This window comes from Lissotriton helveticus, chromosome 5_1 (assembly GCF_964261635.1).
Source record: "Lissotriton helveticus chromosome 5_1, aLisHel1.1, whole genome shotgun sequence".
NCBI classification, from domain to species: domain Eukaryota; kingdom Metazoa; phylum Chordata; class Amphibia; order Caudata; family Salamandridae; genus Lissotriton; species Lissotriton helveticus.
In genome coordinates, this window is record NC_136065.1 from 1,274,932,335 (window position 1) to 1,274,958,985 (window position 26,651).

Genomic DNA, 26,651 nt, shown 5'->3' on the forward strand with positions numbered 1-26,651 from the left:
CTTTCTTTGAAGAGTAAGCTCATCGTTAAACCATGGACTGGATTCATGGAGTCGCGACTTTATCCATTTTGCTGGATAACAATTCACAATTACCACAGTGTCAGTACCCAATCTACCCCACAGTATCACATAACGCCCACCCGGATCCACAATGTCTCCCATCACGTGAAATTTGAGGGATTTCCGTATTAGAACAGCAGTCCCTCTGGCATAAGAGGAATATGATGAAAATCTTATAATTCCAGCCCACTCACTAGCAAACTGTGGTTCGGAACGCGGGTGTATATGCGTCTCCTGTAACATTGCTATCTGCACATTGTGCCTGTCTAAATAAGCAATTGCATTCCTCCCCTTTCTGGCGTCATTTAGGCCTCTCACATTCCAGGATAATACCGTTATCCTATCGTCCACATTAGCCATCAGTACCCTCATGAAATATCTCTACAGCTTCTGCCCCTGCTCGTCCAGCCCTCCTTTGTCCAGTCGTACCGCAACCCAACTTCCAACTAACTTCCATCCGCACTTGTAACCAAATATCCTCACACTCACTCCAAAAGCCCCCCCCCCCACTGACATCCCCCAACTATGTCAGACAGTCTCCACCCCCCTCGCTCCCTCCCCATACCATCAGCAACACCTCCCTTCTCCAGCCTCCATTCCACTAGTGCTGAGGCCTTGATCATCTGCATACGGCTCCACCCCAGCTGACTGACCCCAACTTTGTCAGCACATCCCCCCGCCCCCCCGCCCCTCAGTCCCAAATCTTTGACACATGTTATGCCGCACCCCTTCCTACCAATCAGCATTCAGGTCTTGGTCAGGACCCATCTCCCTAGTCACATGTCGGCTATCAAGGAACATAAACATCCTCATCAAGTAGTTTCCCTGTCCCCCCCCCCCCCCCCCCCGCCCACTGAAGCATCCCCAACTCGCCAGCATCGTTCTCCCTCCACCGCTAGCAAACAACCCAACAGCTGCAGTGCAAAAAACATTGTAAGTGGGGTATTCCCTACAGGGGTCATCTGAGGTACACACATTGCCACCCCCTACTCCTCACCCTTCGACCTGATCCACCCTGACAGGGCTTGAAGAGGGGAGGGGATGGTGCCTGGCATACGTTACCACCTAGTGTCCAATTTGCAGTCCTTCACATTGTCTGTACGTTGCAGCATTCCCCCGTGAGTTTCCTGAAAGGTCCTTCCGCCACCCAGAGAGAAGCATCTCAGCTAGCCCAGTGACTCATTGCTCCTCCGGTACGCGTGGACCTTCTTCGTCCTCACCAACTTCATCTCTATGTTGCCCTCCGCGGTTGCGTTTCAGTGTTTTTATGAAATCCTCCACCTGTTGCGGGTTCATGAAAAAATGTTGTTTCGCCTGGTGGGTCACTCTGAGCTTCGCTGGTTACAATAATGCATAATCGATCTGCATCACACGTAATTTCTTTTTAACATCCAGAAACTTTCGTCGCTGCTGCTGCACGACGGGTGTGAAGTCCGGGTAGATGGAGAAACCCACACCCTCACACGTCATCTTTTGATTGTTCCGTGCAGCACGTAGCGCAGTGTCTCTGTCGCGATAATTTAGTAGCCTTGCAATTATCGGGCGGGGCCCCAGGCTTAGGTCGTGGGCCCGAAGATCGATGAGCTCGCTCGACTATAAACTGTTTGGAAAAAGCTTCCGCTCCAATCGCCGTTTGAAGTATCTTCTCTACATATTCCTCCATGCGTCCCGTGTTGGTTGATTCCGGTACACCGACCACGCGGATGTTATTGAGTCTGCTACGCGCTTCCAACTCCTCGTTCTTCGCAGCAATCACTCTAAGGACATTGTCCATCCTCGTAAGTCGGGTGGCATGGGAGGCAGTGGTATCCTCGGCAGTCGAGATACGTCTCTCCGCTTCGTCGATGCGTTCCTCATGGACATCCATCTTTTGCGCAATCGCATCCATCCTGGAGGATAGCCGATCGACCTTGTCCACCACTGTGGCGAATCCCTGCTTCATTTCTTGTAGGATCAACTGCATATCCGGAGCACCCGTACTGGCGCTAACACCCGCTGTCGATGGACTGTCCGCCCCGCCGGACTCCGGCGCCGGGCGCACTGCCTTCCTCGACGCAGGTGCAGAGTCAAAAGACCAATTGGGCTGTTTATTGTCCAGGCGCCCCATCTTCGGGCGGTAGCAGGGGTACGCTGTGGTCGGATACGTAACCCCACCGTATCAGGGTCAACAATAGCCGTTACGGCAGAGCAAGGCCACCTCACAGGGTTGTGTCCGCTCGCAAGGATCTGGGATCACAGAGCCTCTCGACGGCAATAATATTTTATCACATGTCCCGCCGATGCAGACCAGGAGTGTTTCACCAGGCCACCCCGCTCATCCGATGCCAGCGTCTCAGCCAGCACCAGACGTGCACTCGTTGGCTCCAAGTGGGGGTCCAATCCGCTAACACTGTCCGATAAACGGTAGTCCAGTCCCTAGGCCAATGCAGCTCAATTGCCCCACCATACAGCGTACACCTCAAGCGGGTCAGGAATGATCCCACAGGCAAAGCTGGGTTCACTTCAGCAGCTCACCGAGATGGAAGGCTCTAGTGTCATAGATGCAGGCAGATTCAGGCGTCTCCCTGACCCCCTGTCAGGCTCCGGGCTCGCAGCACTCAAGTTCCCCTCACGCGGGGATCGTATCGTTATTCCCCAGGCGTAGTCCCATCACTCTTCATATGGCACGGTATGCCCGAACGGCGCAGCAGCCTGTTTCACCAGGTGAGAGCAGTGAGGAGCTGCGTCACCCTCTCGCACCCTTCGCCTGTCCGCTCGTATTGCCTCCTGTTCGCACAGCGCCACCTCACGCTACCTCCAGGGCCCACACAGTTCTCGGGTGAGCATACGCGCTGCGGTTGGCGGGTCTCGCGTGGCCGCTATGGAGCACAGCACTGCCTCCGTTATTCTCTCCGCCGAAGCCCCGTAGGGCCAGGTCGCCCACCTCTCCGCACAGCAGCAGCTCCGGCAACCCCAGCCCGTTTCTGCCGCAATGGCGGTCGCGGCGCCCCGCAGTCACCAGTGCCTCACTGCAGGTCTCGTCTGCCGAGGACTTCTCACCGGGAGCATCAGGTCAGGCGATTGTCCAGCGTTGGCCAGCGTACCTGCACGCTGCTCCGACGACTCAAGCTCACTCCCTCCAGTACAGCGCCACGAGTCGTTCACTCGCCCGCAGTTCCGCCATATGCAGGCCTACATGCCTCGTGGGCGCCTCGGTGTCGCGTAGCAGCCGGCCCCAGGCGCGCAGTCAGGTGAGCTCCGACACGGCTCACGGGTAATCACGTCGTCACTGCTAGCTCCCGCTTCCGAGGTCCGATGGCCCTTAAACTTCGACCGATGGTGCATGCAGGGTCGTGCAACAACCATACCGATTTTTATTGATTTTGGTGGTGGCACAGTAGGATAAATGACGGATCTAAAGCTCAGGCTGCAGGAGCCTCACACAAGTGCGGCCATACTGCGTGTGCGCCCTCTAGCGCCCCCCTGTTAATTTATTATTTACAAACATTTTCCCCTCACAATTGAAATTTTACCTGTTTCTACTTTGAATTCATGAAGTCAACATTTTCACTGTTTGAATACTTAAAAGTTATCGACTCTTGTTATCTAACATCTTGCCGTTTGGCTAAAGACGTCGGGTTTCAGTCGGTTATGATGATGGCACTTAATAGTTTCACGCATAGCATGACCTTGGTATGACATTTGTATTTTTTTTGTACGTTATTAATGAAAAAAAGAGTTTTCAGGAGTCGTACAGAGAGAGGGATTGTGCCTCCGCCTAAATTTTGGTTGCCATGAGTACTGCTTTTTGATTGGGCAAAAGTTGTCTGCTTCTCTTGAAAAGGAGTGCTTGTATTACAGTTTATTCCTTAAGGAAAGGTATGCGCAGCGAAACAGGACTGAGTTGGTTATTGTGACGATAAAGTCGTGAGGTGTGTTTTATGAATGGTTAGGACTAAGAAACTAGGCATGGCTGAATTATTGTAAAAAAAAAAAAAAAAAACGAAGGCTACTTGGCCTTTTAAGATTGGCTTGTCATTACACTGTATTAAAGACAGTAGACCGTTTGTTTTGTTACTGGGAATCTTACAGCTTACCACAGTAGACAAGGGTTTTGCTGTTTACCCCCGGTGACAATACATAAGGTTGAAGATGTGCACTTTAACCGCATGCGCGCTAGCGGTTTTCCCGCTGCGATTCGCAAAAACCCGCGTTACATGACGAGCTCAGCTCGTCATCAGCGTAGGGCAGGTTGCGCTCAGGACGAGCTGAGCTCGTCCTGAGCGCCGAAGGGGTTAAGAACCCTTGGTATTCTATTTTAAAAACGGTTGTGTATTGTTTTGCCATCTAATAATTTTGCACATATTTGCTATTTTGTGACTACTGAGAGAGAAACGTTGGCCCCACCCAAACATGGAGTCCCCCTACATACAGATTTTTACTGGTCAGAAGTTGTGTGCTTCCACTGAAAAGGAGTATTTTTATTGCATTTATGGTCTTGTGGGAAATATTAGCCTCAACACAGCAAGACTGGGTTGGTAAAAAGCTGTTGAACTAGGACATAGGCCTTATCTGTTCAATAGCAAAAGTTACTACAACGGCAGTGGGCCTGACTATATGGATGTAAAAAATCATATATAAAAGCCAATAGGCCTTTAAGGGCTAATTGTCATTACATAGTGTTCAACTTTGTAGGCTGTTATTTTGTTACAGGTATACTCTTGTGTTACCGTAGTAGGTAAGGGTGTTGGTTAACTCCTTACCCCCAATCCAGTGACAAACTGTAGCTGCAGAATATTTGTACTTTAAGAATCCTTGTAATGTGCTTTTACGGAAGGATTGTATGTTTCGCCAACTGTAATTTTGTATAGATTTATAATTTGATGAATGTATACCAGGTATTGCCTTGTAGAGAAGCTTACGCAGAATACAGTTGGTATGAGTTAGTTATGGTGACAAGCCCATGATGCAGGTTCTGGTCCTAGGTCGAGTGGTTCATTAGAAAAAAGTTATGTCCGGGGCCATAGGTCTAATCTGTTATGTAAAATGACCACAAAGGCAGTAGGCCTTGCTTTTAGATTGTTTAATATAGTGTGTTAACCCCTTCTGTGCGGTGCACATTCAGCGGACGTCGCGTGCACAGCCTCGGTAGTGCTGCGCACGTCCGCTGAACGTTCCGACCCCACCCGCGCAATAGAACGTTCGGCGCAGCGAAGGGGTTAAAGCTTGTAGACTGGTATTGCGTTACATGCATTCTCACAGATTACAGTAGCAGGCAAGGAGTTTGATGCCAGTTTCTCTTTCAGACCAACCCTGCAGGAAGAAAATACGTGCTTTGATAATCCCTGTTGAAACTCTCGAGTCGAATATTGTTTTGCCAACTGTAATGTTTACAAATGTGGAATCTTATGACTGTTCCCAGAGTTTGTCAGCATATGTGTGCAATAAAGGATGCCTCAGTTTGGTATGCAACAATCCAGTGATGAAGGCTATGGGCTTCATTGGGAACATTTGAGTTGCCATGGGTGTGATTTGTTTATTATGACCAGTTATCACAAAGGTAATAGGCCTGATTCAATGTATTGTGAAATGCATTTATTGTAGCCAGGAAGTAGGCCTTAAAGGGTGGATCGTTATTACGCTATTCTGAAGACTGTCAACTGCTATTTCATTACATGGACTGACAGTAAGCAGAGGTTTTTTAGTTGGCTACTCTTATCTGATAAACCATTTGAGGTAGAGGGTAAGACCTACTCAAATGTCTGCCAGACCCTTGCATGTAAAAAAAAAAAAAAGCACAAACTATAGAGAATATTTAGGATAGCCCTCTTCTATCTGTGTGTGATTTATTTTATTCTGCTTCTTCCGATTTATTGCATACTGCATGATGCAAATGGTTAAACCATTTCTATGATTGACTATATTGTCCTGTGAATAATGCCATTTGGCATGAACATGTGCCCCTTTGTCTGAAAATGTGTGCTTCATTGTCTAGGCTGCTAGCCAAGCTTTCATTTTCTCCTCTTCTAGGTTCTATTTAGTTTCTTTAGTTTTCCTTTTTAGGTCTCGCCTGGCGTTAGCAGCGCGCAAGCGTTGCTCTCGCCATTGCAAGTACCTTTTGCAATCGATTCAGCCAAAGCTAAACATGCACGCGTACTGATGGGCAAAGATGGCTGCTCTCGCCATTCATCCAAAGCTAAGCATGCACGCGTACGGACAGTCCGACGCGATCTTGTTTTAATTAGCATGGCCTTTCACGACCGTGCTTGTTAGGTCTCACCTGGCACGCGTACGGAGGGACAAAAAAATTGCAAATCGCGCATGTGGACAGCCCAACACCATCTTTGTTTACTGTAATTGGCGTAGGGATGTGCACACGCGTGCGAATGGCAGCATGCTTTCGCTTTCCCTCCTTACCCCTTATGTGCGCGCCAGCATAGTGGTATGCTTTCGCTTCCCCTCCCTCACCACTTCTAAAACACCCGCCTTTATCTCGCTCCCCCGCCCTGTTGCTGCTTTAACTTGCTACCAAGAATACCAGTCTGCAGCCTTTCCTGGTTATTTTGCACACAACCTCGAGCCCTCACATGGTCCCTGAGTGGCCCACTTGCAGCGCTCTATAGCAGCGCTCTATAGCAGCTCCCAGCACCAGCCACGCACATGAACGTGCCCGCGAGCGGTGCATTTAAAAGACCCAGTTTGCTGAGTATCGCGTAAGTGGAGAACAAGCATTTTGGTCATTTACTCATCTCGCTCCTCCACCTGCACTCACTTTCCTCTCGCTGAAGTCGGGTTGTGATGGGAAAGCAGAGACCTTCATTCAAATGTTGCGCTTTGAGGCACCACATGGTGAGCATTCCTCTGCCTGGCTGAAGTTACTTGAAAGGGAGGGTCTGCCGGCCCCGCCCCAGGCTGGTGCAGTGACACTGGACTGCAGTATTTATAAACTGGGCCGTTGAAAGCAACCGCCCTCCCATCCGCCGTCCTCTCATCCGAGGGCCTCTCAACCGTCACTTTCCCAACTCCTCCTAAGGTGAACCAGCGATGGCCAAGCCTCCGCTCCCAGCTCTCCGATAGCCAAGCCTCTGCTCCAGGCCTCATTAGAAGAGGATGCGGGCTCCAGCAGAGCATCTGCAATCGACAAGGCTTTACTGAGTAATTAACCCCTTGAAGCGAGTGCACTGTTGAGAAAACCCCACTGATAGCCATGCAAATTAGCGACCTGGAGGCAACCTCCGCTCTCAGAGCGGGCCTGAAGTGCAATAATTGGCTGGAATAACAAACATTGAAAATTCAATAGGTTTCGCCTTTATTAAATTTACTTTGCTATACAATACCATTAGCAAAGCAAATGGCTTTAACTTAATCAAAGACGAGACCTATTGCATTGTTGATGTTTGTTGAGCATCCTGCAGCTACCGAGACAGCCCTATCAGGCTACCTGCCTGCCCCTCATTTCATCTGCTGTGTGCTCAGTGGCAGCTCCTCCGCTAAGACGGAGGAGCGTCGCCCAACTGATTTTCAGCAGTGTAAGGAAAAGTAAAATGAAAATAACAAAGTTATGGGCGCAGCAGCTTTGCCTGACGAGGTGGGACAGGGCAGAGCAGGGCTGCTCTGCTGACAGAGCAGGAGAGGAGTGGTTTTTGCTCCCTGAGTGCGCATGAATATTTGGCTGGCCCTTTTGGGCCGGCCAAACATTCATGCACACATAGCATGTTCTCCACCCAGGCTGAATTACAGCCTGGGTGGAGAACATGCCTAGACTCCCTGTCCCCGTCTGAGCACCGAACCATTGGCTCGGGCGGGCCTCAGCAATGATGCTTCTGTTCCATGTTCTGGCCAAGAGAGAAGCAGTGAGGGAGGACGTGGCGAGGAGGTAAGTTTAATTTTTATTTACCCCTTGTTCCCCGTCACCACCGATCCGTGCCCGCAACCACTGTGTGTGCTGCAACCTGTGCAGCCATAATTTCTAAACTGGTCACTCCTCTCGGAATGGTATTGTCCAAAGCATTCAATTGTTTAACCGTTCCAAGATGACTAGCATGTTTGGAAGCATTGTATTTGGCCACCTTGACTTAGCACAAGAGTGATGCACTATACGCAGGGCAATGTTGGTGGTGTGTATAGTGTATAATTGTTTTTACAGCTTCAAGATGACCAACACATTGCTTTTAAATGTACATACAATACCTTTGCAAAATGGCCAGCCCTTACTATGCTTATTTTTATTTGTGTATTGCAAGCATATGCCTGCCAAGTTTGTGGTGGCATGTTTTCTTATTTCTGCTTTTATTCTTTTAATTGGTCTTCCTTATGATTGTGGGAGTTTCTTTCATTGCGGACGGGTAAATGCAAGAATAAATCAAGAGGTGCATATATGTATTAGCGCACTATGAGTGATAGAGTGCTTGCCTGATGATTTATGAACTCCCTTAACTCCTCAATGACTGGAGATACTTGAAATTATAAGCCAGACCTATTGGCATTGCCAATGCATGTATTTTGTCTTATACAGTTGTGTGGAGCCAGCAGATTTTTTTGTTAACTTTTAAAATAGTGGAACAAAATTAAGATGTAATTTGTATGTAAACCAACTGTTCATCCTGATCTTACAACATCACGTAAATGTCACAGGTTTCTTGCATAAAGTTTTTGTAATTGAACTGTTAAATAGTATCTCCATGTACCCTTTACAAAGCATGTTCATGAGGAACAATTGATACCTACAAGTAGATTAATGCTTATAATCATGTTCATAGGGCGAGCTGTGTTCAGCTTATCTATATGCACATGGTGAGTTAGTGTTTTGCATATGCATCGACATGACGGTTAGTTCTGTTCATGCAAGCATGCATTTGAGGTGTACCCTCTGGATGAGTACCTCTCACCATGTCTTTATGGACACTCTTTTCACCTGCATAATATTGATTTGAGGTGTCGTAGTCTAATTAATTAATGGAAACAAAATAAAAATACATTATCCAGAATGCATTACGCTATCGCACAGTTCAAGGACTGGAAACTATGACCCTAATGACATGAACAGACGTGTTCGCTCAAGTACTGGAGGGTGAGCAATATATGACTTTCAAGCATATAAGCTGCTTAATAGTGCAACTTTGTGGTTGACCTTGGACTTCAGTACACCTGCTGTATAACATATCACTCTAGTTGATTCGATGTCTATTGCACCCATGTACTTGTGTTGAGCTTACCCACTGAATAAGCATTCACATAGATTGAGTTGTGAATAGCGATATCCTTGAGCGTATGCTTTTCTAACTTACTGATGTGGGCTTGTTTACGGCATTTACATGTAGGTCTGAACTTTCCTGTGCTGGATTTGATCCTTTCACTGCTGCTTGAAGGCGAGAGCCTTGGTGCTTGTCGAATTTACACCCTTGCTGTAGGGCCCAGGCTGGTGTTCACATTTCTCTTTGCTGTCTGAGGGCCCATATGTTTTGGGACCACTCTTAATAATGGTCCTTCTGATTTGGGTTTAAGTCTCTGATAGCTGCTGGCCACAAAATTTGGGTTTACTACTGATCCCAGCCCTCGCTACAGATGGAATGTGAGAGTTCAAGTGTGCTATTGGGGTCCATGTTCGCTGAAGGCTAATCTGTTCTGATTAACTTCACACCTGATCTTGGACTCAGGGGTGTGATGCTCTGGTTTTAATAATCCAAAGAAGGGGGGTTGGATTGCACACTACCGCTTTGAATCAAAATGAATAGCTGTGGTGTGCTTCAAAGGTATCACCCCCTGACAGAAGGTGTTGAAATGCAAATAGTGTCCGCAGCACTTAGGATAAGTGCTAACTCTCTGAGCACAACCTCTTGAAAACGAAAAACGTTTTATAAATGATTGTCAAAATTCAAATCCATATTGTAATGAATTGCTTCTTTTATTCACTGTTGTTTGTCACATGAATAAATTTAATCATTTTATCATGGTCGATCAATTCATATTTCACATTTTGCTCTTGATAGATTCATCGTCACCCAATGCATTTCGGACTGATTGTCCTTCATCAGGGGTGTTCTGCAAATAATATAAACACAACGTATGTATAATCCCATAGGAAATGAATGCTATACATGAATCAAAACATAAGTTAAGACGTTTGAATAAGCCTGTGTACAAGTGAAAAAACAGAATCAATGTGCATATTGGGTGAAACCGAACAAAGTATGTTCTAAAGTTGTTTGTGCATATTCACAAGATCAACCAAAAATAAACCATCATTGGAAGTGTCGTGTACCAATTGGAAGGCCACCCAAAAAGAAAGTGACGTGAAAATTCGGGAGTGTACAAGCGTATTAAAGCAAATTGCAAGTGATACGGTGTGGATATCGGTCTGTGCAATGATAGGAACCCAAGGCGTGCATTCGCTCGTGACTCATCAAAAGGAGTTCGGGGGTCGTGTAATATGATTTCTAATCTATAAAATGATTAGTTCCCAATGCACAATGTGCTAGCGCAGCAGTTACGTAAAGCAAAAACTTAAACAAAGAACACAAAGCTATGTGAACAATGTTAATGCGGGACTTACTGATGGTGCAGCGTGGACTCGCGCGTCTACTCTATGCGTCTAAAGCCGTATGTGTGTATCATATATACGGAAGTGCACCCACCTAAGGCCATGTGTATAGAAAGAGGACACCGAAATGGCGGCCATATTGTAATGGTCAAAAACTGATCTGGTACACGATTGAAAAGAGAACATGTTTGAAATACATGAGATTAACTATGTAATGCTACTAATTAAACAAAAAAAACTCATTTACAAATAACATAAAAACTCCATACGATCATTTAAACCCAAAGGTTTGGTGGATTGTAAAAATGTAATCCAATGGTTTTCATGTTGCAACAAAAAATTGTTGTTGTCCCTGTCTTCTCGCTTTGTCACCACTTCAACAGCAGCGAATCTAAGTTGACTAATGTTGTGTACAAAAGGGGCAGAAATTTAAAAGAAATCATTAAACAACCAAAACAAACCACCTACACCATGTTCAAAGGGAACCAACCATGCCTCAACTGCAAAAATTGCAATAATTTGATGAAAGGATCAGTTTTAAAACATCCCATGAAAGGCACTGATATTAACTTGAAACTGAATGCGACGTGTGACACTGAAAATGTGATCTACATTGTTTAAATGCCCATGTGGATTGGTTTACACTGGGAAGACCTCACGAAAGTTGAAAACACGTATCAATGAACATAAAAGCAATATAAGGACTGAAAATGCTAAATCCAGCTTGGCGACACATTTCAAAGAAAAAAGACACAACATTAGTCAACTTAGATTCGCTGCTGTTGAAGTGGTGACAAAGCGAGAAGACAGGGACAACAACAATTTTTTGTTGCAACGTGAAAACCATTGGATTAAATTTTTACAATCCACCAAACCTTTGGGTTTAAATGATCGTATGGAGTTTTGATGTTATTTGTAAATGAGTTATTTCTTGTTTAACTATGTAATGCTACTAATTAATCTCATGTATTTCAAACATGTTCTCTTTTCAATCGTGTACCAGATCAGTTTTTGACCATTACAATATGGCCGCCATTTCGGTGTCCTCTTTCTATACACATGGCCTTAGGTGGGTGCACTTCCGTATATATGATACACACATACGGCTTTTAGACGCATGGAGTAGACGCGCGAGTCCACGCTGCACCATCAGTAAGTCCCGCATTAACATTGTTCGCATAGCTTTGTGTACTTTGTTTAAGTTTTTGCTTTACGTAACTGCTGCGCTAGCACATTGTGCACTGGGAACTAATCATTTTATAGATTAGAAATCATGTTACCCGACCCGCGAACTCCTTTTGATGAGTCACGAGCGAATGCACGCCTTGGGTTCCTATCATTGCACAGACCGATATCCACACCGTATCACTTGCAATTTGCTTTAATACGCTTGTACACTCCCGAATATTCACGTCACTTTCTTTTTGGGTGGCCTTCCAATTGGTACACGACACTTCTAATGATGGTTTATTTTTTGGTTTATCTTGTGAATATGCACGAACAACTTTAGAACATACTTTGTTCGATTTCACCGAATATGCACATTGATTCTGTTTTTTCACTTGTACACAGGCTTATTCAAACGTCTTAACTTATGTTTTGATTCATGTATAGCATTCATTTCCTATGGGATCATACATACGTTGTGTTTATATTATTTGCAGAACACCCCTGATGAAGGACCATCTGTCCGAAATGCATTGGGTGACGATGAATCTATCAAGAGCAAAATGTGAAATATGAATTGATCGACCATGATAAAATGATCAAATTTATTCATTTGACAAACAACAGTGAATAAAAGAAGAAGCAATTCATTACAATATGGATTTGAATTTTATTGACAATCATTTATAAAACGTTTTTCGTTTTCAAGAGGTTGTGCTCAGAGTTAGCACTTATCCTAAGTGCTGCGGACACTATATGCTCTGGTTTTAATCATCTACCAGCCGATGGCAGGCTGGGTGTAGGGTTTGTTGACTTGTTTAAACCTCCTTACTGCTTGCAGGCACATGGACACCCCTGCTAATTCACTGTGCACTTGTGTCAACCAGGGATCTGAGGCTTGTTGTGTGGTTTTCTAGGACCCTGCACTCACAGGCCATGCATAACATTTCTGTTTTAAGGAAGTTTACATTTTAAATGGTTCTAATCTGCTATGATGGCTAAGAGCAGTTTATTCCACCATCTGGACCAGAAAACTGTGTCCCTCCAGACTTTGCCTTGCATCTTGGTGTTCAAAATCTTCGTAGAAATGCTCAACACAGATTCTAATGGGCACATTACATTGCCTGGTCAGGGGTTCCAGGAGGTAAGTCAAACCTGTGTACGAAAAAATCCTATGGGTGAAGGCAACAGTTTTAATTTGAGGCCCATGGCTCTTGAATTCTTTGAACATGCAGGAGTGTTATCCTGGCTCAGATTTAGTAGAATGATGGCCATAAATGCTATATTTTGGACTTTTTTTATTTATTTATTTTTAAAATAAAATTTTAATTTTGTTCATAATACAAAACAAAGCATGAATACACCGTACATAACGAATTTTCCTCCATAATGAGGTATCTATCGGAACAGAAACTAGTCAGCTGTTGGACCCACGGTTTAGTTTGAGCCCTTTGGACGAAATAGGAACATTCAGCTATCTCTATAGTGCATGCAGGCACCGTGGGATAAACAATACAACATTCAACATGTCCCCTGAGGCCTTCCCCGTTGAGTCCCCATTTTGCTCGTCCCCTTCCACTCCCAGATTGTAATAATCTATCCACGGTGCCCATATTTTACTAAATTTTCTTGGACAACCCCAGGCTTTAGACTTAACTTGTTCCGCCACCATATACAAATCAAGACTTGCTCTCCATTCTTTCACAATGGGTACTTTCGGGGCCCCCCAATATCTAGCTACATCTCGATATTTTGGACATTTATTAAAACCTTTGAATGGAGTGTGATGGGATTCCAATGTATAATGTGTTTAAGACACTGTGGACAAAATAGTGGCTGTATCTGTGGGGTTCAATTTTGGGAGCCAGCTATTCAGTGCTCCTCACAACTGATACTTGCTTATTTAGAGCTTCAGAGATCTGACATTTCAGTGGCCATTGCATTCTGCCCCAGAGAGAGACCAGGTCTGGCCAAGAGCAATCAATAGCATGACCTAAGTACATGAAAAGCTCTGTTTTGGTCCTGTTTAAAGTTAATCAACACCACAGTCACTTAAGTGCATACATCAAGAGAAATCAGAAACTCAGAGGTAACCATGGATTCAAACCTATCCTTGATATCGCATATAAACAAGGTCACTTAAGAGCACCTTCTACGTAATAAACACTGTGTTGCATTTTCCGTTTCTTGGATATACAAGAGCTACAGGCAGGCCTCTCACTCGTAATACCCAAGCTTGACTATTGCCAACAGCCTATAAATCGGAACATCCAGTTTCATCATATGCAAAATGCATTCAATCCAAAATGTTGCTGGAAAAGTCTTTTCCAGCCTTCACTAAAATTATGCATGCCTCCAGTCCTGGAGTCACACCATTTGATATATTTTGCTAGAAGAGCAGTGATCAAGGCACTCTGCATTACCCACAGAGCCTCCCAATGAAAAGGAGCACTATACCTACAACTTAAATTCAAGCAATACAAATAAAACTGGACACTTAGCTCCAGGCTTGCACCATGGATTATAATACAACTTTACTATAAGAAATCTGTCGGAAGCACTGCTTTCTCAGTAACAGCTGCCTAGGTCTATAACTCACTACCAGACAAGATTCAAAGTATTCAGGAGCATATACACTCCAAACATACCCTTCAAATAGCAGTTGAAAACATGGCTATTTCCAAGATAGGCACATCATCTAGCAACCTTGGGCTAGAACCTGGAAAGATAATCCTACATTAGTCTACAATCTTGTCCATCATCCAGTACTGTACCAGCCCATAATTCAGCCATTACAGCTGAACAGGACATAGCTCGTAGCCCTAAAAGGCAAACGCTTCAGTGCCCCACACAGGGGTAGTAAGCTCTATATAAATGCTGCAGTACAATCTAATACAATCAGTTTTACGCTCCTGGGCACAAAGTCTATCCTTTCTCACCATAAAGCCCCTCCATTTAAACCACCATGTTATGTCATCAATATAATATAGCTGACATCATTAGATCAATCTATCAGGCTTTTGTTAAGCGCGACTACTCGCCCGTACCTGTCTCAAGGTGCTGGGGGTGAGGGGCGTGCAGGTTCCAGTCCCTCAAGGAGGGGGTCCGACGAAGAGCCAGGTTTTGACGTTTCTTGCGAAGTTAGGGAGCAATGTTGTCTGTCTGAGGTGGAGCGGAAGGGCGTTCCAGGCTTTGGCCGCGAGGAAGGAGGAGCGGCCTCCCGATATGGTTTTTCTGGTGTGTAACCTTTAGCCTGTTTTGTTTAGACCCTTTTATGTGCAGGGTTTAAACTCCGAACACCTAGGCCCACAGACAGTGGGTAGAGGGTTGAGCCCATCAAAGCAAGTAGGCCCTGAGCTTGCAGCCACAATAAGGTGAAATTCCGCACAAGTGTGCACTCAGATTGCAGCCAGCAATGAATGATTGTAAACTTAACCTCCTCTCGGTCGCATCAGGCACATGTGTTCTGGTTCATTCAATCACACCTGGGCTTACACCCTACAACACATTTGGTCGTTTGCCCTGCAGTTAGAAGTGATGGTTGAATGCATCACATATGGGTATTAGGCAGTTTCGTGAGCACTACATGTGAGATTGCAGTCGGGGTGGGGGGGGGGGGGGTGGGGTTGTTAAACCTAGAATTTGGATTTTCACCATGTGGTGTGAAGGTGAAACCTAGCACGTTTGGATCTGTACTCTGCATGCAGCTCCAAATGGGCTAAACCTTTAGTATGGCATGTTGACCTCGGCATAAATTATTTTTGGGTAAAAGGTGTAAAATTCCTTATCACTGAGGTGTGTAAAAACACACCAGTACTGATGGACCAATCGGCCTGCATCCAGTTTTGATGGAATTAAATCCTCCAGCACACCGGAGACTGCGCCTTGTAGTTTGTGCTCATTTGTTTAGCAAGTGATGTTGCTAAAAAAGTATGAGGCTGAAGTGACCACAAAAGAGCGGTTGTCCTGCAGCCCAAAAGTGTTGCACCAGTCTGGACACTTAGTTCTCAGCACTTGCCAGCAGCCGTGGCGAGGGAGGAGATGGTGTGAAGCACATCTAGATCCTCGACTTTAAGTCGGGAGGGGGGGGGGGTGCAATTCCATGACCCAGCGGCCTTCAGTTTGGGTGGGGGTAGGGGGTAAAAGGGAGCCAATACTAGAGCATGCAGCTCCTCGGCAACCAATGAGAAAGCTAAAGTAAGCACGTATGCCCCCTCCTCCTATAGATACCGCTGAAAGGATTAGCATCCCCTTCTGCACGTGGGATGGGTTTAACAGGTGTTAACCCTCTCGCTGCTGGCTGTTGGTCCACGTTTAGTGAGGGGGTTTAGTTTGAGGGCTTTAACACCTTCATTGCTGGCTGGAAGCTAACCCTAAAGGTGCTCAATATTTAACTCTTTTCAGGGTACTGCCCTCCAGGGACCCCTGCTTGCTGTGCTTAACCCGTTTGCTGGTTTACACTAGGTGCCCAAGGTGATTTAACCCTTCTCGCGGGCGGCTGCTGACTGGTTGTGGTGTTTAACAGCCTCACTACTGGCTATGTTTGGGCTTCGGTGTGCGCAGTTTAAGTCCATCACTTTTTGAGAACCCAGGTGTGCGATATTTAACCCCTCTCTGTTGGCCGCAGGACTAAGGCCTTGTGTTTGTCCCTCTGTTAGGTACCCTCCCCCATCCTCCTGCCTGGCTGCCAACCCTGCCTGTCACTGTCTCCATTACATGGATGAATGGGCTTTTGTAATGAAAGGAGATGAATGTGATGGGGGTGGGGGCCGGGAGAAGCCTGGCAGCACATATTCGCTGTGCAGAGGAGGGTTATACGATCGTTAAGGCCTCATCCTTTACCGTGCGCTGGACTTTTTGTTACTGGTTATGCTGTTTATGACTGGTTATGTTTTTGTACTAGCTCAAACCTTGCGACAAATAGATCACTCAAAATACGCGTCTCAAAGGCCGTTGCCTCCTGAAGCAGACCTATCTCCGTGGTTAACCCGATCACCGAGCAGTGCCCCTGGATACTGAGCCAACACTCGGATTATCAGCTCCCATGCAGCAAAGCTCGCTCTGCCCTCCGACAAAAGAAGAAAAAAGCTACATTGGTAGCTCAAACTTGGACTTCTTGCCACATGGACCTTTCTGGCCCAGGCTCCATATAGCACTACTGGAAAGTTATTTAGACAATAATAGAATAAACTAGTATTCCGCAAAGCTTCACTATAGAGTAAAAGCACCATATCTTAAAACAATACTTTTTAATTTTGCAAAGAATAATACTCGGTGCACATTTTCTTTGTGTCCACCTGTCTACTAGTTACAAGAAAACGTAACTTAAGCGCAGTACCTTTTGCTTGTATATATTCTGTAGCATTTAGGGGAAAGTTCTGCTATAAGTCTTAGTGTATATTCATTGTTACAGTTATACAGCACCTCGTCCCTGAAATGCAAAGGCAACATTCTATGTACTATAGTGTGTGATTAGTTGAAAGTTGCAGTTTGTGTTTTATGTGAGTAGTGTATTTCTGTCCTGTATGATGATCAGAGTAAAGTCCCTCACATTGGTTACCGCGCTTTGCATGTAGCGAAGCAACAAAGATTGAGGGTTCGAAAGTATAAACGAAATCTATTTTTTTTAAATCTGATTTTATTGGAAGTGTGTTGGTTATGAGAGTGGCCTATGTGCCAAGTATATGTGTTTGGTACCTAACCAAATTCACACCTCATATCATTGAGATCCTATAGCTTCACTTAACACGTCGAGTGTTGTGAAGTAGAATGAGAGATGTGTCTTTTAGGAAGGGAAGTGTGTAATGGCTTTTGGGAGAATATCTACATGAACGTCAGTCCACCAAAATGCCAGGGATAGCGGAAGTGACATCACACACCTTTAGTTTAAATCACACGTTTACACATACACACTTGCATAAACCGGCTCTCACCAACAAGTCCGCACACAACATATATTTAAAAATTCTTTTTACTTCCCACGGCTGCCAGTGAGGGCCATATTCTAGCGAAGTGTACTTCGCTAGAATATTCTAGCGAAGAACTCCATTCTTTATAACATTAATAGTGACTAACATTGTTGACTGTTCCTGTAATAAAACACTATCAGAAAATGAAGAAAATAGAGCCCCATCCGACATCCATGGATTTGCCCATGAGTTCCTAGTACTAATTTTGCAATATGTGGCCAGGGGTCGCAAAGGCAGTGCCAGGGCTAACAAGGGGCAAGGCAAAGGTTGCAGCTGCGATCCCTAAATGACGTCCATGACTAGGTCTGGGGTCCTTTGGTCCATACTTTTCTTGCCTGGTGTGTATTTATGAAATTAAAAAATCCCCCTGTTTAACAGGTGTTGCAGGCTTAAAATATTGGAGCTACCCCATCCTTGTCCGTGGTAAATCCTACTTCGCCTCTCTCAAGTAAGCATCTTGCCGTTTTAGATCTCAGACAGTAGAAAATTCTAACATCAGTAATTAGCAAGATGGGCCAATGGACTAAGTTAGAATCCTAAAAAGTTCCATTCAATTTTAGATTATTCGAGGTTGATCAAATGATCACCATGGAGTTGGATAGTAACATCTTTTTGCCAGACCCTACGGCAGTTGTGATAAAAGCACTAGCAATAGCTGGATCTATAATAACCCAGGGGCGAAAGATAATGTAGGAAACACCATTGTTTGTTGGAGATCGCATGTCAGAAATTGCTGGGCTTTCATGAATCAGTCAATGGGACCAGATGGGTAGCTCTTACATAGGAGACAGCTGGGGGAGAGATGCATTGCTGTCATTTAGCAATCAAGCCAAGGGTTTATGTCCTCTCCAAGACAGTACTTCGGATACCTTCCGGTGAAAGAAGCATTATTTAAATATGTGAAGTTGGCAATTGGACGACTTTCTAAGTGTTCCTGATTGAAGAACCCACTGCCTGACAATGTGCTAATAGCAGGCATGCATTGTCGGCATATACAAGACTGAATAATACTGCCTTCCATATGCTGGCTAATTTGATGGGTAAATAGGGATTTATCTTTTCGAGATTTAGTAGAAGCTGATTGGCAGGAGGTGCTGGCATATCCTAGGGACCTAGGCATCCTGGCGGGGTTTGGACTCCTATGATTTAAAATTATATAATTTAAAATTATATAATGGGTATACTATTTATTCCATGGCCCAGCTGAAGTCCTTTGGAGATGGTAGCTCCTTGCTCTGTTGCATAAATGCAGACAAAAGGGCACCTTTTAAATGTGCTACACCGGTGCCCTGGGAATCGCACCGGTTGTGACGGTTCTTCAATGAATCTACCACTCAGGTTAACTGTGTTGGGTGTCTGGCACAGTATTGGGAGACATCAGACTATTCCTGGATGTGGCACCTACGGTGGCCTTGCGAGATATAGTTCAGAAATGTTTGTTTGGCTCATCTTCATCATGGAGCTGCCATGCAAGTACCCTAACTGGAGAGGCGAAACAAGTGACCTACTCTAACTAGTGGGGGCTGCCATGGCAAATTAACAAAATATGAGGGACATAGTATTTAGGCAGTCTTCTGGACGGAAGGTGTCGATTTGAGCATTGAAGCATTATGTGTGAGATAATTATGTCGGACACTCAGTCCTCGTGTAGATGTATTGGGTCATTACTAAGGAATTCATGTGTAATACAGTATATTTGTGTGAAAGACTTTTTGTTAGATGCAGCAAAGTAGTTCTTTTTTGGGGATGGGGTTTGTGCGGGGGTATGTCTCCTGTTCAGAATTTTTTTTTTCAATTGTAACATCTTTATTAACTTACTGTGTCACTTGGTAAAGCCACATTCGAGCAACCAGATAATGTGTTTATGTATTTGCTAAAGCACCCTCTGCCCTACGCTATTAGAATATTGGAAGTCACCGAGAAGTTCTATGATCGTTTAGATGAACAGAGCTAAAGGCTGACATTTGATTAGGTCAGTTTAAAAAAAAAAAAGTTTTAGTTTATTTACAGTAAATGTGCTCTTTACATGTGATAGCGGGCATGTCAACTCCATATAATATGTGGTGACGCTGCATAGCCCTGCCTGCAGCCCTCTCAAGTCTCGGTTTCTTGCTTTTTCTCCCACAAGAGACCATCTCCAGGGAAAAGTGTTTGAAATGTGTACCATTCAAATCAACCTGCCAGTGTGCTGTGTTTGGTATTTTAAAGTCACGTAAACTGGAAATGGGCTACAATTTTTGGTAACCTGCAAAAATATTTTTGTTTCCTTGCAGCAGTGCACTAAATAAACGTGTAACCACATGGGTCTGCTTATTAAAGTACATTTCTTGGCGAATAATGTTTAGAAGATCGTGTCCTGAGACATTGTTTCTTCCCGCTATTTGCTGAAGTGGCAGTGGTATTACTGCTTAGTGACTGGACATCACATTGTTTGCTGGCCCTGGCAGCTGCCATTTCAACATCACAACTCTTCTGTGAGAAGTTATTTTGTTTATTTTCTTTTATGGCGAGGTTAGTGATGTCCTACACAGACAGTAATACGGAAATTTGATTCAAGTGTTTACAGTTCTTGCAGGCTATCATGAATTATTTATAGTAGGGTGATATTGCAAGTCCTAGAACAGTTAAGTGGCCATACAGAGGCACAAAGTCACGGGCCAAATGTTTTATACGAGTATGGAACTTCAAGGTCATTTTTTATATTTCTAATTGCACAGTTGAGGGGGTGATGTCTGTCCAGTATCAATCAGGAGTTTGTATAGCACAGCTACTCACCCGTGAGAGTCTCAAGGCGTTCAGAGATATGCCGATTTATGCCATACATTTCTTCTGATTTCCTTGACTGAATGGATTTCACATCAGTGCTGGCTTATATCAAAAGAGGGCGGCATAGAAAAGGACCCACCTGAATTGGGCATCTTCAGCCCATGAATAATTAAACCTGTTGGTTCTTCTCTTTATTTTTGCAAGTCGTATAGTATATTGTGCTTTGAGCTTTTGTGGGTGTCTTAAAAATTCTGTAATCCTATGTATGTGATGCTAATATATTAATTTATGTACATCTTCTCAGGTATCTCGATAAGACTAGACGAATGACTTCACTTCCATGATAGCGCCAGAATTGATAGCTGCTGCAGTTTTCCTGCTGCCTGAAGAGGGGGCCGGAGCATGTAATGAGGATCCCTAGACAAGTGAGTATTGAGAAGTGGGTGGAAATAATGTGCTGCTGGTCTGATTTGAGGCACTAAGTAATAGCACTGTGTTGCTCCCACTACAGGATGAGTTGGTTCCTGGAGTGCTTAATAGCCACTATGACATACTTTGGAAGAGCTAGGTGTATGTCATAGATATGTTAAAATGATTGCTGCATTGATGATTTCTCCTGTACTAGTGTTGTGCTATCAGGGATGGCTTAAGTTTGAATTGACTTAATTGTGTGTAGGTCTCCGTTTTAGAATGGCAGTGTTTCAGGTATATGTATATAGTTTTTCTATGTCAGAGCTGTTGGTAATTTGGTGCTGTACTCCTCTAAAGGGTCTACAAATCCAGATTGGCTAGTGTGTGTATTTGAGTCCAGGTATAGGAATCAGTGCAGATTTGGATAGACATTGGAATGTGGATATGCTACATTAGCCTTAATAACGACTGTCATGATTGAAGTGAGGTGCCAGTTTCTATACTAAAATTGCAAGTGTGAAGGTGTCCATTAAGGTGAATCGGTAGAGCTGCATGTGGGTCCCTAAGCTAGTTTAGTAGGGCATCTGCAGGTCTGGATTGAAGGGCATTGTGACAGCCACTCTTCTCAACTCAGGAGTTGAATACAAGAGGGTTCTGCAGATCAATATTGAAGTTACTTGTCCGAAAACCTTTGGTAAGGCAGAGAGGAGTTGGGTGGGGGCGGTAACGGCCAGTGATTTGATTAGACTGTTCTACAATTGAGGTGACCTGGTAGAGCTGCATATTGCTATTCTAGAACAGTAGATGTTCATAGATGTTCATATTACATACATAATACCTTCAATTGCCGATGTTGCGAGGTATCCCTTGAACAGAATGAGCTGTTTTTATGTGAATCATTGCTGGTTGGCGTCCAAATAATAAGCCCTGTTTATAACCAATTTGGAAAGATCAACTGATTTACTCTACAGTGTCCAAGCAAAAGCTCTCTCAATCCCAAGAGCAATGCTCCACACAATCCCACACATTCACTGCTTCATGTTTGAAAAAGTCTTGTGTGTTCAATGATACTTGGCAATAGGCTAGATCTTCATTCCTTTAAATCCTATGAATGATGGACATCTCTGTAAAGGTCATAAACTAAAGTGGGTAAAAGAAAACTACTACCTTTTTAGAATTGTAGACACGTAAGAGAACTCTTGTTAACCCAAGGTAGACAGTTGTGGTAGAGGAACCTTGCTCCTGTTGAGCTGTGCTCAAGCGTATGGCTGAGAGCTGCTAAATAAGCTATCCTTCTGAAAATAGTACCCTAGGTTCCAACAAGTATCTGAAACTCCCGATTTGTAGATTCCGGATAAGAAATGAAGGTAGGCTTAAGTAAACGCCATTTCCACTGTTGAGTCATAATGAGATAAAAGCATTTACAGCATTCACGTTATAAGGCATGTAAGGTAAAGAAGACTCCTTTTGAAGGTTTGGACTTGGAATATGTATGAGTGGACATCTAAAATAAGTTGGTGAGTTTTAATGAGAGGTGAGCAAACAAGCAGACAGTTTGGAAGGTTTGGGGCATGGTCCAAGAAATAAAGATGGAAATATTATAGTTAACTCTTCCAGCACTAATGTTACTTTTCCTTTCAACTACATTAACTGGCAGAATGCATCTGTTACACACTTCATGTTTTGACTGGTTGCTTGTCATTCAGTATCCCCTCTCTCTCTCCACAGGACATGGCTCACAGGTCTTCAAGCCCAATTGGCATTTCTCTTCCATTCCCTGGCCTTCAACCAGAAGATTCTAGGATTGGTGGACCATTGGTTGCCTGCACTGGTTTCCAGATGGAATCTCGTCCCTGTTCCCAGGAGGGTTCTCAGTTGCCTGGCTTGCTGCCGGATGCTCCCTCAGATAACCAAGAAAATATCCCAACTGCAACTCTTCAGCCTCCGCCTACGTCTGGACTTGGGGCTGAGTCCCCATCTCACTGCCTCCAACTGGATGTTCCTTCAGATCTTGGGGTGGATTCACCTCCTTCGCCTCTTCAGAATGATTCCACTGCAACTTGTGATGAATTTGATCCTAATGCACTCTGTTGTCAGCCAGAGGCTACAATTTCATGTCCTTTGACCGACTCTTCTCCACCTTCAAAGGAGCTGCCTTCCCTTGAGCACCAGATGAAAGCTACTTCCCCTCAGAGCCACCCTGACTGCCCTCCTGTTGATTCACCTTTTCATCATTCAAATTCTTCATCTCTTCTTGCACCTCAGAAATCCACCTCTCCTCTGCCTCTAGCTTGCTCATCTTTACCCCCATTGACTGCATCTGTGTCTCCTCCTCCTCCAACAGCTTCTCCATCCCCTCAAGACTCCCCAGACCCTGACAGTTCAGAGACCTGGCCAGAGAATGAGCTCAGTGAGCCTTTGTCCCCCTTCGATGATGAGCGGCTCCAGGAGCTGGCCTTCAATGGAGAGCTAGATCTGCAACAATACTTCAATGGGCAGTTGCTGGGGCTGGCGTCAGAGTTTGGTGGTGGCGAGAATGGTCCAAACTCGCAGAAGTACCCTTGTACAGTCTGTGGCAAACGCTTTCGCTTCAACAGCATCCTGTCACTACATATGCGCATTCATACTGGAGAGAAACCTTTCAAGTGCCCATACTGTGGGCACAGGGCTGCCCAGAAAGGAAATCTGAAAATCCACTTGAAAACGCACAGACTTGGAGCAGAGGGTCCGGTGCTGGGACGGTTGAGTGAGGAGAACCGCCTGCTGCTGGAACTAGAGGAGCGAGCATTGTTGCGGGAGCGCCAAACAAGGGACATACAGGGAAGATGGAACCACCCTTTGACCTTGGTCACTGCGGATACACCACCGGAGGAAGAAGCACCCTTATCCGTTTCCCCACACAAGTTGGATTCCCCTCATTCTAGCTCCATGCTGAAAAATGCAAGTGTCCCTTTTCTTGCCCCAGAAGATGAGGAGGCCCCTCCGGCTCCACCTCCTCCACCCTGCATCCCAGCGCCAGGCTTCCGATGCCCATTTTGCAAAGGTAAATTCCGGAAGGCGTGCGAGCTGGAGAAGCACGTCCACATCCTTCACAAACCTTACAAGTGCACATTGTGTGACTTTGCTGCGGCACAGGAGGATGAGCTAGTACAGCATGTGGAGAAAGTGCATGTGGTCAGCCTTCCGGAGCCTGCACCAGCTCCTCCTCCTCCACTCCCAGCAGTGGTGGAAAAGGTTCCGCCTGCCCAGCCCCCTGTGGCTGGTTTCCGGTGTGAGGTTTGTGGCCAGGCTTTCACGCAGTCCTGGTTCCTAAAAGGGCACATGCGTAAACACAAGGACTCGTTTGATCATAAATGCCAGGTGTGCGGCCGCTGCTTTAAGGAACCCTGGTTCCTGAAAAATCACATGAAGGTCCATCTGAGCAAACTGGGCCTGAAAGTGGAGAAGCCTGCAGGGACTACCACTAGCACCAAGCCTAAGAAGGAGCTAGGGCTACTGGGTTACAATGCTTTTTACTCCACATTCTTGCTCTCTGCAAATCGGTCCTCCAAGGAGGAGAAAAAACATGGGCGTGGAAAGTTGCTGGCACCTACAGATAAGAATTCCTTTTTGGGGTATCTCAATCTACAGACACCGGCAGATGGGAGCTGCACAGAACGTCTGCAGGCCACAGCTCGAGCAGTGGAAATCTCCCAGGATGGCCGCCTGCAGGGCTGGCAGCTGGTTGGGTCAGCGGCAGACCTGGAGCCATGCTGGAACGGTGGTGGCATGATGACTGGCGCACGCAGGACACAGAAGCAGGAAATAAAGAACCAGATGCAGGCTCTGCGGGCAAAGGAGGCGCTGCTGAATCCGGTTGGGCCAGAGAGGCGGGAACCACTGGAGGGTGGGGACCGAGGGGCCTCCGGGTACCGATGCCCAGAATGTGGCAGGACTTTTGGCACTTACCAACAGATGGCGGTCCATGCCCGGAGCCACATGAATGATGACAAGGAGTGGACCAGGGGTAGGACACTTGGGAATCTAGAGACGCTTAATAGTACCACTGGCCCCCGGCTCTCTGATGGCTCCCCCTCCAGCGGGAAGGTTGTGGCTGCTGGTGGCTCATCTGGGATGGCAGTTTCTACATTTCCAGGTAAATGAAACCATTTGCTATGCACACTTTCTTACTAAACCTGTGTTTTGAGGATTGCCAGGTGCTGAACTTCTTTTTGTGTTTCTAAATGGGCTTTATCCATATAGCATATAACAAAAATTACATTTGACCCACCAGTCCCAAACACTTTCTTGGGAAAATTACTCAAACCTGTCTATTCTGGGCGTTAATATACATAGTAAATAGGGGGTGCAGAATTTTCCAGGTGCAACCCAATTCAGAGTTCCACACCTCTGAATGGGGGTGTCGCAATATTACTGCATGTGTTCATCTCTTGTGTGTTGGAAAGCCTGGAATATTGTGTAGTGTGTCCCTGCTCAAATTCAGCTAGGTTTCACCTGGCAAAAAGTATTGTGTAGGAGGGCAGAGTGCGAGATGCTTAAACATTTGCTTGAATAGGAGTTTAAGGGCTTCACTCCGAGTTGGAACATCCATCACTTTTTGGCAGATGTCAATGCTACTCAGTCTTTAAATAAGGTCCCAGGTCTAAAATTATTGATTCACCAAATATTGAAACTCCACTCATGTTTCCTTGACTTCTTTGGTGAATATGTGCCAACAGAAGCTACATGCCATGAACTTCAAAGGAGCTCCTGAGCATATTTCTTAAAGCCAGGCAAGATTTTGGTATTGCAAATTCATAAGGAAGTGAGCGTTTAGTAAGTTGATCCCCTCCCAACTTATTATGTTGGTAGATGGATCTAACTTGGATTCAGAGAGTCCCGGTCCACATCGGATTTCCATAAAAATCTAATGAGCCCTTATGTAGGGTCATTGTTTGTACGAATCTATTTGGACATCCGGAAATCTTAGAAGGATCCAGCCTTTCTAGACGTGTTTGTTAGTGTTGTTCACTAAATGTTTCAACATGCTGCAGCCACTACACCTGCGGATGGTCTGGTTAGTAAATGTAATTTACACAAACCAGTAGATACAATTTACACTTGTGTTGCATTCTTTGTCAAGTTTAACCTCTTTAATTTGCACGCTTTTCAGTGTCCTGGGAGTGGCAAACCGTTCTAAAACCTTTAAAACATTAATAAGTGCTCTATATTAAGACATTTTGGTTTTTGGCTGTATCCACCATTCTCTAATTGGCCGAAAACACATCTTTCAAATGTCAATAGCGACAGAAAGAATGGTCTAAGGAGCTCCTATCAGCCGTCGGTCCCAGGTAATATACTGTATAGTCTCGTATAGGAGCTTTTGATTGGCACTTCTGGCCTGGACCTGAGCAGGTTTCAGTTAAGAAGTCATTGAACACTTGTCGATGCACAATTTAATGTGGTTTTTACATAGGAGTTCCAAAGTAAGTCTATTCTCCATCTCGCATAGTATTCCCAAGTCCTGCACTTAAGATAACCGATTTCTCCTTGCCATTCCTGCCTGTCTAGAATCATGCCTGTTCAGTCTCCTATTCACTCGAGAATTTGCTATTTTACATAATGTTGTAATTACACGTGCTTCTGAGTTCATACTACAATTTATGGATCATCTGGGGCGGAGTGAAACCTTTCTCTCCGTCTTAACTCTCCAGTTTGTCCCCCAGTGTCCTCCGTGTCATTAGAATCGATGTCCACATTGTGCGAGGTGTTTTTTTTTT

The 26,651-nt window shown here is 45.1% G+C and overlaps 1 protein-coding gene across 7 annotated transcripts in view; it reads left to right on the forward strand.

The window, feature by feature from the left end:
- ZNF219 (zinc finger protein 219) overlaps positions 1 to 26,651 on the forward strand; it is a 466,238-nt gene that overhangs the window by 299,636 nt on the left and 139,951 nt on the right. For 6 of the 7 annotated variants that reach the window (XM_078644088.1, XM_078644089.1, XM_078644091.1 and 3 more), the window contains 2 exons: positions 20,786 to 20,906; positions 22,621 to 25,027. In XM_078644088.1, the coding sequence (XP_078500214.1) occupies positions 20,889 to 20,906; positions 22,621 to 25,027 (2,425 nt within the window). In that variant the 5' untranslated portion in view covers positions 20,786 to 20,888. Of the gene's footprint in view, positions 1 to 20,056; positions 20,190 to 20,785; positions 20,907 to 22,620; positions 25,028 to 26,651 lie in introns of those variants that run through there. The other variant, XM_078644095.1, reaches the window with a different exon arrangement.